General features: G+C 42.3%; 1 protein-coding gene across 1 annotated transcript in view; it reads left to right on the plus strand.

Moving 5' to 3' along the window:
* The first annotated feature begins 2,606 nt into the window (after positions 1-2,606).
* The window catches only part of TECPR1 (tectonin beta-propeller repeat containing 1), a 21,443-nt gene continuing 10,324 nt past the window's right edge, over positions 2,607-13,725 (plus strand). Inside the window, exons 1-11 of the mRNA XM_008633490.2 lie at positions 2,607-2,861; positions 4,557-4,739; positions 5,238-5,360; positions 6,023-6,148; positions 7,652-7,826; positions 7,923-8,023; positions 9,387-9,488; positions 9,882-10,027; positions 10,889-11,406; positions 12,142-12,287; positions 13,201-13,356. Of these exons, the coding sequence (XP_008631712.1) occupies positions 2,631-2,861; positions 4,557-4,739; positions 5,238-5,360; positions 6,023-6,148; positions 7,652-7,826; positions 7,923-8,023; positions 9,387-9,488; positions 9,882-10,027; positions 10,889-11,406; positions 12,142-12,287; positions 13,201-13,356 (2,007 nt within the window). The 5' untranslated portion in view covers positions 2,607-2,630. The remainder of the gene's footprint in view (positions 2,862-4,556; positions 4,740-5,237; positions 5,361-6,022; positions 6,149-7,651; positions 7,827-7,922; positions 8,024-9,386; positions 9,489-9,881; positions 10,028-10,888; positions 11,407-12,141; positions 12,288-13,200; positions 13,357-13,725) is intronic.

Genomic DNA, 13,725 nt, shown 5'->3' on the forward strand with positions numbered 1-13,725 from the left:
GCCGGGAGCGCCCCGGGCGGGGCTGCCGGGCGCGGTTCGAGCCTTGGCGCGTTTGTGCAGCGCTCTGGGATCCCCGCGGGCTCCCCACGGGACGGGGGTACCGGAGGAGTCCCCGCTCGGTTCGTGTGACACGGAGGAGAAATGTGTGTGCGGTGTGCCTTGGAACACGTCGAGTCCTGGCGTGGTTCACATCCTGCCGCCGCCACGGCCTGAACTCGGGGACAGGGCCTTGCTCTTCGGAGGAACATCATTGCTTTTATTATATGCAAGGAATTGGGATATTTTTCTTGAATTCTGTAGCAATCAGCGTTTTGCCAGGCCACTGGAAATTTTAATTAACAATATGTTATCGTCATTTCAGCATTTTAATTCTATCCAAAATTACCTGGCTGAGCTGCGGGATGAGAAATAAGTCAGCAGATCTGATTTTTTCAAGGCCCCTGAGAATAGTTGACAACTTCTGCTTTCACTATAAAGCACACTGAGCATCCTTCAAAACTGGGCAATATCTGTCTTCATCTTCTGCAGCACAGCCAGTGCAAAGTGGCCTAAAGTGAAGTCTTAAAAGTTTATAATCCCAAATGCATTTGGGATTTTCCCATGATTCCCCAAACACTGTCTCCAAAGTTCAGATGAGGGAATATGTAGAAACTCTCACTTGTCTTGGCTGCCTTGAGTATTTCAAGCCAGTTGCATTAGCCTGGGTTATTTTAATTGTCCCATCAATGTTTTTTTTAACTTCATAATCTTTGGAACCTTCATCACCTTTTCCCGAACTGCTCCAGGTACTTTTCTTCCTGCCTGCACTGTCATTCCAGGTACAAGTCTTCATTTATATCTTTGCCCATCTCTAAGATACCCAAGCATCACTTTTCTTTGTTACCTGGCTAGGTAGCTGTCTTCATTGCATTATCCATAATGCTTCCTTTACTCCAGACTCTCTGGCATTCTGTTTACTTAAGTGCATAATATTTTCTTCTGTTCTAAACACTGCTTTGGAGAATTTTAAGTGCTAATACTGAAAGGCTTCTTTTCATGGCCTTTACTTTCCCAGTGATACACTCACTATAATTTCCACCTCATCTTCACTTTGTTCCATTCCATTATTCCCTGATATGTCCTTCTGTACTCCACTATAGGAGGATGTAAAGAAGGTGATCTAAGAGCAGACAAACATGCATACCTTCAAAGTCCCAGCAACAACGAGGGAAAAACGGTCAAAACCAGCGGATTCATCTTAGTTATGCCACAACTAATGGGAGAATTCTGCTTGTGACCTCCCCCTGGTATCACTCATTCTCTGCTGCTGTGTGTTTGCTTATCACCGTTTCCTGTTCTTCACCTGTTGGATCCAGGTTTTTAGGTACTTAGCAGCAGCAATTCTATGAAGCAAAGATTCCTGATATATTCTCCCTGGGATCCCATGGGAATTTCTGTGCTGTTCTTTGACACTGACCCAGCTGTGTGAGATTCTCCACAGTTCCACTATTGCCATTCACATACACAGGGCAAGTCAGTCCCTCTGTACCACCACTTTTATCAGAAAGCAGGCAGGCAGCTCTCCTGAGGTTCTTTTATTAAAAGCACAGTTGCCATTTGACAACAAAGAAGCAGTGTTCCACACTGACTCCAAGCAAGAATTCCTCTTTCATTGTGTTGGATCTGAGTCCACTTTTCTACCTTTCCTCTCCCAGTTCCCTACTGCATAGTTAAAGGAGCTGAAGGCAAAGTTCAAAACACTCATCAGCAGTTCTGACTGTCAAACATGCAGAACAACCAAAATTTGTCTGTTTTGATGGCACCCAGAAGGTCAAGTGACAGAAACACACTGGCCTTTCTTGACTTCTGAAAGGACTGACGTGCACCTGCCTCACCCCTCTGAGAAGGGCTGGGCTGCAGTGCCCAGAAAATAACAGGTTATTATGTGATAGAACTGGAATGGAACTCAACCAGGTCTCTGCTGCCAAACCATGCTCTCTATATACTTAAATTCATCACACCTATTAATATAAAGATCAGATCCTAAAGCTGGATCTGATCCAGAATGTTTTGAAAGAGGTTTCCTGGCAGGAGCAGGCAGTATGTCCATGGATTAAAACCAGATGTGTGCTTTTGGAGAAGCTCTCTTTCACATCCTTGCCTTTGTACCTGTGTAGGTGTGTTCTCAGCCTCCATGGAGAGCAGGCTGAGAAGGAGGGATCAGGGGATATCAGGGCTTTGTGGAGCTGAGATGAGCAGGGTGTGTAGCACCACCAGCATTACCAGATCTTGAGAGCAGAGCTGCCTGCCATGAAATGGTCCGTGCTGTCATCCCAGTTCAGAGCTGACGTCTGTCCCCAGCCTGCCAGAGCTGTCCCATTTACTTCTGAGCTCTTGTAGGATGGGCAGTAGTGGGCTGGTAGAAAGGCCTTTCAGATGGCTTTTCAGGGCCATCTGAGAGGTGTTGGCTGCACAGCTCTGACAAAGAGATCTGCTGCCAGCTTTGCACAGGCTCTTTTTAAAAAATCATCCCTTACATCTTTATTTAATTTGACTGATGATGGCTCGGAGCATGACTGACCTGCAGTAGGTTCAAGATCCATTTTTGTACCCACCATTTCCATTAATAACCTCGGTTTTGCCTTTCAGATATGGCCATGCCCAGTTCCCTTTTGTGGGCTGTTGACATTTTTGGGAGGGTTTACACTCTCTCTACTGTTGGCCAGTACTGGGAGCTCTGTAAGGACACACAGCTGGAATTCAAACGGGTCTCTGCTGTCAAACAGTGCTGCTGGGGAATAGCCTGTGACCATCAAGTGTACACCTACGTGTTCTCAGGAGATGTTCCTATCAGATACCAGGAGGAGACCTATGAGAACCAGGTATGACAGGTACAGTCCCTCTGTGACACAGCCACTGCTTGGGCTGCCAGCACATCCTACATCAGCTGTCTCGGGGTGTTCTTCTCACCAGAGAATCGATTGAGCAGTTTTGTTTTCATTTTTTACCAGAAGTTTCTGAAGAGTACATATATGTGCCAAATACCAGCTTATCTTTTAGTATTTAAACTCCCAAACGAGTTATACTACCCTGCTCCTAGCAAAAGCAATGCCAGCGTGAACTCCACCTGTTCTGTGTGAGCCGTTTCAGACTGAAGCATTCACCCTTTTCACTGGCTGGTTTACATTTCTCCTTTCCTTACAAAAGTGACAAATACCCAATCCCCTGAAGAAAATGTCCAGTGTTACTTCCAGGCACCAAAGATACATTATCAGAAATATATTATTCTTAGGAAAATGCTATTTCTTAGTGTTAAAAAGACTTCTCTAATAAAGGCATGATTTTCCATTAAAGTACAATGTTTCCAACTTTTTTTGCATAGGAGTGTTAAGATGATCCTTTCTATCTGATGGACTTCAAAAAATGTCTTTAAAACCATATTTCAAAGGAAATTTATCAGATTTTTTTTCTAGTTAACCAAAAGTTATTTGGGAGAGAAAATTGATGGATTTTCTTGAGCACATTTCTCTGATTTCTAATGGGCACTGGAATGAATATAAATTGGGAAAAGACATTAACTTACCTGCATGGGCAAAAATACAACAAATTAATTTTATACATTATTTAATATTGATACAGCTTTTCAGCCATTTAAGAATGTTTCTTTCATTGTGTAAACATGTTCTTTAAAAATGCAAAATTTAAAATTTTATTTGTTACTTTAAAACTTTCATTTTGTTTGTTCTAGGTAATGAAAAACAGAAAACAAAATACTAGAAAGCACAAAAATAAATATTCTACAAGAGCTAACAACAACAAAATTAAACTGAAATAGTTTGCAGATAATGTACAAGGCAATTTAGCCAGATTTCTAGTAACAGCAAATAATATTTTGTGTAAAAATTATAGATGGATTTTGAACGACTCAGTTTTCATATGCCCTAAAATGTAAGACAGTATTACAGGACAGATTTTGCCAGTATTTCTATAGTATGTAGGAGTGTGGGGGAAAAAAATGACAGCTGTATTGGTGAAAATCCTTGTGTTATTTGTTCTGTAACTGATTCAAGGCAGATTAGGGAAAAAAATATAACATGAGATCCAGGGGAGATTTGCTGATCCAGTTCTCTCCAGACAGTTCCTGGCAGAGGCAGTGCTGTTTTTCTAGTGCAGACAAGATATGAATCATCTTTCTCTGGGAGTAGATTAGAGATACCAAGGCCATCTATCCAGCATTACCCTAATGCTGCAGTGTCATGGTGCCATATATCACCAAAGAAAAATATATAATATATTTTACTGTGCCTAGTAAAATATAGCATCAGATGTTCCTATTTATGTAGCTGAAGCTGACTTGGTTGGGATGAGCTCTGCAGTCAGCCCTTCTTTGATATTCAAAAAAGCTTCCCCCAAAGGCTGTGTCAGGGAGGGCCTCATGGAGTGAACACTTTCTCATTCACCCCAGCAATTTATTCCTCTTCTAGTGCAGAAAATAAGAAACATGTCATGATTCCCTGTAGATGTCCAATGAGATAATGTGATCTCAAACAAAATACTTTATTTATTATTTCTGGCAGCGCTGGAATCCAGTTGGTGGCTTTTGTGAGAAATTACTGCCCAGTGACCGCTGGCAGTGGAGTGATGTGAGCGGGCTAAAACACCAGCAGCTTGATAGTTTCACACTGCCTTCACCACACTGGGAGTGGGAGTCTGACTGGTATGTGGATGAAAATATTGGAGGGGAACCAACAGAGAAAGGGGTAGGTGAACAATACCAAAAAGAGATCTATTCTGGGAATCCTTACTCTGTAAAATGAAAAGAACTGTTATAGAAGTGTAAAAAAGTCTGTAAAAATAAAACTTGCCATAGATACTTCTTTCTGGGAAATAGCCCAACTCTAATACAACAGAAGGAAGGATCTTGTTTGAAGGCTTTTGAAGTCTATAGGAGCTTCTGTAGAAGCTTTTTTTCCTGATCAAAAAAATCACAAAATCCTGGCAACCGAATGCCATTGTTATTTAAGGTCTTTACTATGAAGAAAGTAAAATGTTTTACTGTGTCTTGTTTGTTCTGTGTATATCATCCCGAGGAATTTGGGCATGATTCATAAATCATTCATGGAATTAGCTGATCTGTTAATCAGGGCTCTAGAGACACAGAGTGACTTGTGCTGTGAGTCTTGTGCAGAATTGCTCTGAGTTATGTCTTCAAGCTTTCCCTTGATCCTGTTTTCATACAAGAAAACCTCTGTTTGCAGGGCTGGACTTATGCCATAGACTTCCCCAGCACCTACACAAAGGATAAGAGATGGAATTCTTGTGTCAGACGCAGGAGATGGATCAGATACAGGAGATACAAATCCCGGGACATTTGGGCGAAGGTTCTGGATCTCTTTTAAATATTAAATAAACTGAGGGTCTGAAATAATCAATTATAAGGGTGGGGAAGTTAATTCTTATGACTTCTCTGTAGGCTGGACTTGGATTCCTTCACTTCCAACTTGCTATTTTGTTAGCATAAATGGAAGGCTGGGATTTTTCATAGAAACCTGTGGTAATAAGGTGCCAAATCTCATGGTGAAGCAATTAGAGATGGATGCTCAGCTCCTTTGCAAATTTCAGATCAACTTTTTAACTTCCTTTGGTTGTGTGACAAAACACTCTCCTTCAAGCTGGCATCTGCCTTGTATTGTTCACCAGCTGCTCCTTTATGTGTGTGAATAACTGTTCTTTAATAATCGTTGTTCCATTCTAAGGACATTAAAAATGTGTAATTTTTGATCTTTCAGCTTTCCAATTCTGTATGCAGTGTTCTGTGAATAAAAACTTCCTTTAGTTAGGGTACAAAACACAGACTTCTCCATGCTGCCTTGGCAGCGTTTCCCTCTCTGCATATGGAGGCCTTGAATGAGAGGGAGGATCTCCATGCTCAAACACTCTAGGAAGCGCTACATAACCAATCTGCAAGAAACAGGCTAGGCCACCAGCCAAGTCACCTGTTTGCAGTGTCTCCTCTCCTCAACCTTCCTTCCCTTTGCTCCAGATTGTGTCCCATGATGAACCAGACCAGCTGCCAGACCCTTTCAATGACATCTCCATCGGAGGATGGGAGATCACGGACGAGCCCCTCGGCCGCCTGTCAGTGTGGGCAGTTTCTTTGCAAGGAAGGGTATGTGTGTATTCCTTAAGTTTTCTAATTAAAATTACTAGTGGAAAGGAGTTAAATACTTGTAAAGCAAGGCAGGAGTGTTATTGTCTTATGTTGGTAAGGAAATACACTGCTTGTGCATCTGGATGAAAAGCTGCTTTGGGACTACATTATGTAACAACTTGTGTTGTAAATGGAAAGGCTTAGTATCTCTAGGATTGTTTTATGGAAGCCTTTAACCTCTGTGAACAGGTGAATCTTAAAAACTTGGGTTGAGTACTATCTTATATCTTGAAAAATGCCCAGAATGCTGACTGTGGTGCTCATAACCAGGAGAAGGAGCTTTAAAACCTGACAAAGGTTCTGGTGAAGCATTGTGCTGTGCCTTTGGGATGGAGAGACAGAGAGAATTCAAGAGTTTACAAAATGGTTTTCTAAGACTTACTGATCAGAAAGTGGTCACCTCCTGACCTGGCAATGTGGCATCCAGCTCTGAAATGTTTTCATTTTATTTTCTATTGAAAACTATACATCTTTCTCTGTTGGTGGTGGTTTTAGGCCTCCCATGAGGTGTCCTCTTTTGCTCAGTGCTGTGAAGATTTGATTCTTCCTTTTCTTCCTTCATCCTTACAGCATGTATCTGATATTCCTGTGTCTCTAGACAGTTTCTAACTTATGGTCTCACAGGGCAGAATGTAATACTTTTAACAGATAGCCTGAGCTCTCAGTCACATTTGGCACTGCCTGGAAGGGCAAGCAATCTTGGTTAAATTGTTTAAAATAAAATTCCCTATTCCTCCTACTTTCTAGTAATATGTGACAAGCACCCCAGTCTACAAGCTTACCTGACTGCCATTGTAAAATGCTTTCATTTCCCAAGTGAAAGTCCCCAGGGAAATAAAGTATTTCCAAAAATGAAGATTTAGCACTCAGCAGTCATGCTGTGGAGCACTCATGTGACTGCCACAGGATGCTTTCTATGTTTGACCTTCCTATTTCGACTGTGATCTACAGAAAATTGCACAGTCCAAGACTAGCAAATGGCTGGATGTCACCAAGGGCTGCACAGAGAATGGAATTATTCCCCCATATTGTGGCAAGCTCTGTTCAGTGAAAGTGAGGTCAGGCTGTCAGCTAACAGTAACATTTTTGTGTTATGTATTTGTTCACTCTCAGTTTATATAACATGCCCTGAAATACACTGAAGTGGTTTAAATGTTGAAATATACACAAAACTTGTAGCAATAAGTTACTGTACCCAATCCAGATTCAGTTCCATGATAAAAGCTGCTCTGTAGAACAGCCTCCTCCCTAAGTACATAAGGAAATGGCTTCAACTGCATAATCAACATTAAAAAAACGTACCTTTAAAGGTCAGAGTACCATACACTACATAAAAAAATCCTGTTGTTAAAGGAGAACTGTTCTTTCCAGTTTGGCTTTACTCTTGTCTCAATGGTTTCATTGTTGTAGTGATATTTTTTTCTTATTTCATTTGTTTTTGTTTTTTTTAAACTTGTCTAGGTATGGTACAGAGAAAATGTCTGCCATCACAATCCAGAAGGTTCCACATGGTCCTTAGTCACCACTCCTGGTGAAGTTGTACAGATCAGCTGTGGACCCTATGACCTCCTTTGGGCAACTCTTTGGGAAGGGCAAGCTATTGTGAGAGAAGGAATTGATAGGAATAACCCTCAAGGTAAAGTTTGTTAAATTTGGCTGGAAACCCCTTTGATTTGTATAGTGTTGAATAAGAAACTAACCTACAATGCCTTCTGGGTTCTGTCTTTTGCAGGAATTTCCTGGAGTATTGTGGAGTCTCCAAGCTCTGAAAATGGAATTATGCACGTCTCCGTGGGTGTTGATGTGGTGTGGTGTGTTACAAAGGATAGAAAAGTAAGAGGGTCATGCTCTGCTTCTGCTTTTTTCCTTCCCTTTCCCTGTCTGCTGCTCTCAAACAGGAGTGCAACTTGCCCAGGAAGCATTGTGATTTGGACTCTGTATCCCCATGGTCTGGGGAATTCTAGTTCCCCTTGCTGTTATGGGAATGCTCTGTGGTTTGTGATAGTTGAGTTTAATTGAAGGAAGACTTTCTGCTTTTCTTTTATAAGGAATTTTCTAAACCCAAGTCAGACAGATTTGGCAGGTGGGTGGGGATGTTGGTGGGGATTGGATAAGGGGCATCTTCTAAGGGATATTAAGCATCAAAATTGAAGTGACTCCTGTTTCCACAAGGACTGAATTTTACATCAAAAGCAGCATGGGGAATATTCTCATCTACATTTATGACGCTATTTTTTTATCTTCTTATTCCAACTGTTCCCTCTTCATCAGCCTTTTAATGTGGGGGTTTTGGTATTTAATTAGGTGAGATATCTCTTCTGTGGATGTGTGATTACTTTCTTACTGGAGTTTTAACTTAGAATGATAGAATGTCTTAAGTTGGAAGGACCCATAAGGATCATGGAGTCCAACTCCCTGCTCCTTCAGACTGAATTGAAAGCCAGGCATGAACTCTGTGCAAGTGCAGCAGTTCTGTTGAGTTTCTCTGGTCTAGTGAGTCACTACTCGTCAGCTGAGCCATGGTAACAGGTTGTGCCCAGCCTGCTCCATCTGCCAGATAAACCCACTGTAATCAATGGAGATAAGCTGGTGTGTTTTCCTTCAGATCTGCCACAGGGCAGTCAAGTATCCTGATGTTATGGGATTCAACCAACAGCTTCTAAGGGAGCTGCTTGCTACTGCAGAACTATAAGGCTATATGCTACATACAGAGGAAACCTTTTCCAGGTACCCAGCCCACAGACACTTTCAGATTGGTAAAGTCAGATCTAAGGGGAGACAATGTAAAGAGCTGTACTGCTAAAGACATCCCCCTGACAGTTCCCTCTGGCTGCCCTGCTTCTAGGGTTTGAATGTAAGAACACTATTTAGAAGCCCATTCAGAGTGATCAAAAATAGCCTACATGTAGACATGTAATAGAAAGTATTTTTCCAACAGCAGAGAAACTAACTCTGTCACAGAAAGTCCTACAAAAAAGTCTCCTTGTGGGCTCTTCTGGCTGCAGGTGGACACACAGTGTAGGTACTATTGGGAGAATTGTTTTATCTTTATCTGATAAAGAAAAAGAATCAAGGAAGTAATTGACTTCTTAAGACAATGTGGCAAGTCAGTACTAGAGATTAAGACTAATCCACTAAAGAAACTAAATTCCTGATACTGCAGGAGAAAAATTTGGACTTTCTGTTGTTATGGTAGGTGTGGTTTAGAAGAGGAGTGAACTCACATAATCCTTGTGGAACAAGCTGGATTGAAATGGTTGGAGAAATGATGATGGTAACTGTAGGCTTAAACAACCAGGTAAGAGAGCTGGGGAGCAGCTGGGAGGGTATTTACACTCCCTTCTGTACAGGCACTGCTCACATGTGGTGAGGACTCTCAGCCATGCCAATAGGGCTGGCTGGACAAAGGGCCCTGGGCTTAAACTGCTGGGAGGGAAAGGGGCTGAATTCTGCAGTTCTGCACCTGAAGGTGACAGTCAGCACGTGTCTTGTGTGGCACAGGGAGGTGCAGATAGGCTTTGGTACAGAACTTTGTTCTGCATCTACAGTGTCAGCATTAAGGAAGAACACAAAAGGAAAACACTGTGTCCAGCAGTTTTCTGTGCTCAATTCTGCACCACTGCACCTTTTTGTATCTGATAACCTACTGCATTCCAAGTCACTTCTTTCACCAAGCCCCTTCCCTCCCTAGGTCTGGGGAATCGGCTGTGATGACAGAGCGATTTATTTTCGTCAAGGTGTCACACCAAGTGAGCTCAGTGGGAAGACATGGAAGGCAATTGTGTCTGGCAGAGAGAGTGACAGATCTCAGACTGGGAGCTCAACGAGTCTGCTCAGGTACGTCATGAAATACCTGCTCAAGACTTTGTACAGCAAGAGTTTCAATGCTAGGAGATACTTCTTTATGTTCAAGTGGTACAGACAGGGAGGAGCGGGGAAGACTTCTCTAATCATTATGTATGCCAAAAGGCATTTGCATTTTTGCCATTATAATTAACAGTAAGCAGCAGCTGTTGCACTCAGAGAAGAATCTGAAGCTCCCACATTGGAATTCACTGCATGATGCAGAAAATGCAGTAAAGCATTTTCCTCTGGGCATACTATCACTATCTGGAACTAGTCTCTAATAAGAGAAAATGTTGTCTATGAAACACCATGAAGGAGTGCCAATTCCACTTAGGAATTATTCTTCCTGAGTGTCACTGTACGTTTCTTTTCCTAGGGAGATTAAATCAGTTACTCCCCCCTGCCTGCCAGCCTCTGGGCTGTGCCACACATGCCAATGAATCTGGGAGGACTGCAGAAGCTACTTGTTTGAGCCAGAGTGTGTGCTGAGAAGTTCCCTTTAGCAAAGACAAATCATAATGTTAATAATGGGCTTTAAAAAATTCTATTCATTCTTTCATATTCAGAAAATGCAATGTTGCTTCAGTGTTTTCCTGACAGTTGTAGGCAGCCAACACCACCAATTGTTTGAAAAGATCAGTGAAGTTCCTTCCTGTGTTTCAGATTTACTAGACCAGTTTGCCAGATTTGTTGGACTCTTTCCTCTGATGATAGAATTTGACCTTTAAAAGAGAAATCTGCTGTTTCTCTCCTACAGTGAAACACTAAATCAATTTCTGTGTGTCTGTGATCTAAGGCCTGTGCTAATTTACAATGCTTTGGATGATAATTAATTATCTATTTGTCCTTCAGTGCTGGCTGTTTCTTTACTGATGATATTCAGAACCAAACAAGCGCGGTCATTCAGGGTGATGCAGATCCTTCCTCTGATACAGAGCTCCCTGGCGTGCCCACGAGCCCTGCCAGCACTGCCCTGCTGGGAGCTGCAGCCGCTGGGAACAGCCCAGCCAGCCAGGCTGAAACATCTGCACAGCTGCCTGTGGATCCTCTGACCTCTGAGCAAAGAGAAGCCACTGGTGCTTCAGCTACTACTGAGAAAGATAACCTTGAAATGAATAAATCTCCTGCAAACCCAAATCCTTCTGCAGAACTGCAGTGGATAAACATTGACTTGAAGGAGGCTCAGAAGCATCCAGTCCTCTCTGTCAGCAGCTTTGCAGACACATCCAGCCTCTCTTCCCTGGGCGTGTTCTCGGTGGGAGCTGAAGACCAGTACGGAGCTGATGAGCACCCACTGTGGGCCTGGGTGTCTGGGGGAGGCTGTCTTGTAGACCTGCACAGCCCACTGAAGTGGTTCACTGCTCCATCAGGTACTGGCCAGTCACCACAGCACACCCCAGTTCCAGTCACAGTTCAATATGCTCTTTAAGAAAAATGTTGGTTTGTTTTTTCTGACCAAAGCCATGGTGCAAAACTTGTGCTAACCCACTTTCTCTTACTGCAGTTTGTTAGTAGGTTCATGTCTGAGCATAGTGCTGCAGTATTTAGCTGTAGAGCACTTTGGGCTTGAGATAAATAAATGTGAAAGTGATATTTTCTACTGAGTTCCTGTAAGTTTTGTAAAGTAATCTGTGCTGGATCTACATCTCATTTTTAATTGTACTGAGACTGCAACTTTGGGCAAAACACATATCATTGAACAGGAAGGGGTGAAAAGGGCCCTCTTGGGAGATGCAGATGCCAGAAATAACTGCCTCACTGCCATTCCTACTGAGATGGGTAAAATAAACCATGAATTGTGGCATCCCAGTATTTAACAGTCTAACTCGTGATGCAGTATATTATCTAATTGTCTTGCATTGACAAAACTCCCATTTTTACAAGGTTATGGATTTAAAAGCTTCTGTAGAATCATCTAGTGATCCTATTTCTATGCATCATTTACAAAGTTTGGCTGTAATACATTGATTCCAAATGATAATCACTATAAAAATGGTGTTAGACTGGGTTGATCCAGTCTGGTGTTCAAAGGAGCACCGTGTTTGACCTTTCACAGAACTGTACTCAAAGCTCACTGGATTTTATTGGGTTTGGTTCTGTCCCAGGTTTGTCATCATCTGTGCAGTCTCTGTCCCTGTCTATCACTCCTGCACAGACAGCAGCGTGGAGGAAGCAGATTTTTCAGCAGCTCAGTGAAAGGACAAAGCGGGAACTGGAGAATTTCAGGCACTACGAGCAGGCTATTGAGCAGGTAAGCAGTGAGGACATTTATCTCTTAGCTTCTAAACACATCTGGGAATCAGTAATACATTTCTGACATACTGATTTGAGCTTATTGCCAGCTTTATATTCTTGCCCTTATTTCTGTCTGGGACAACTTTCCTGGATTATTAATGTCTGAGCTCCCTGTGGGAAATGAACAGCTTTTCAAACATGGAGCAGCAGCTTTTTTCATCTAAAAGCATTATCAGATAGTTTTATTTAGGAAGAAACAAAGCATTGGTCAGCATTATTTGGGTACTGTGAGACCTCAAATCCTCAGAGAAGTGGTTGCAACAGTGGAATATTGTATGAATTATTCCACCACAAGATGAGGCATCTTAATTGAAACAGTGACTCAAGTAGGTGAGCTTCCCTTTCTGTGGCCATCAGGACTAATTCAACTTGCCTAAATAAATGATGAAAACGTCAATGGCAGCACATAAATAGCAGCAGTTTTGTTTGATGTTCCCTTTGTTATGACTCCTTGGCTCTTTTCAGATTCATTCATATTTTTGGTCCCTTCATTGCTAATTGCCAAATGACATCTGGAATTATTTGATTAAAAACACTTGGAGTCCAGGGCTTTAATCAAGTTTAAAAAAATTATGTCAAAGCCTTTAAACTCTGAACAGAGGTTCTGTTATAACAGGAGCAGACTTGAGTCAATTAGTACCTGCGTGCTACTGCATTCTTGCAGGGTAAGATGTTACTACTGTTGTACACGTGCTACTTCAGTATCTTTTTATCCACTTTTATGAGTGTTCAGTGTGATACAGTGTATGAATGTATGATACAGACTAACCTGCAGCACAGGCAACTCCTGGTCACAAAAACGGCATTTGGGAGAAAGAAAAAGAGTCGTGCAGTTTCTTCATTGCTGTAATTTTGTGTTTGCCTTGTAGTCAGTTTGGGTTAAAACTGGAGCCTTGCAGTGGTGGAGGAACTGGAAGCCTCATAAGTGGATGGACGTTCGAGTGGCACTGGAGCAGTTCACCGGGAGCGATGGCATGCGCGACAGCATCCTGTTCATCTATTACATGTATCATGAGGAGAAAAAGGTGTGTTCAGCTGCAGACCCCTGGGTTTGCTTTTGGCAAACCTCCAAAGGGGAAACAGTTTCTTGAAAGGAGGCAAATTATGGCACGCTACTGTTCTGAGCTTTGGGAACCAATTCAAAGGTAACCCCAGGTACCAGCAAACCACAGGCTTCTCTGAGCTGTGTTAATGCTGTGTCAGAAATACCCAGTCAGGAACCACTCACACTGCTTAAACCATCAGTTCTGCACTAATTAGGAATTCTTCTGGAAGTTCAAAATGTTCTTGATTGTGATGGCTTGTTCTGGCTTGGCTGAACAAGGTCTTCACAAGTAGGGTTAATGCCTGCAGGCAATAGGAATCAGAGGTGGTGCAAGGTTGGAAATTGAGTC

The sequence above is a fragment of the Corvus brachyrhynchos genome, unplaced genomic scaffold (genome assembly GCF_000691975.1).
Source record: "Corvus brachyrhynchos isolate BGI_N302 unplaced genomic scaffold, ASM69197v1 scaffold5, whole genome shotgun sequence".
Classification (NCBI taxonomy): Eukaryota; Metazoa; Chordata; class Aves; order Passeriformes; family Corvidae; genus Corvus; species Corvus brachyrhynchos.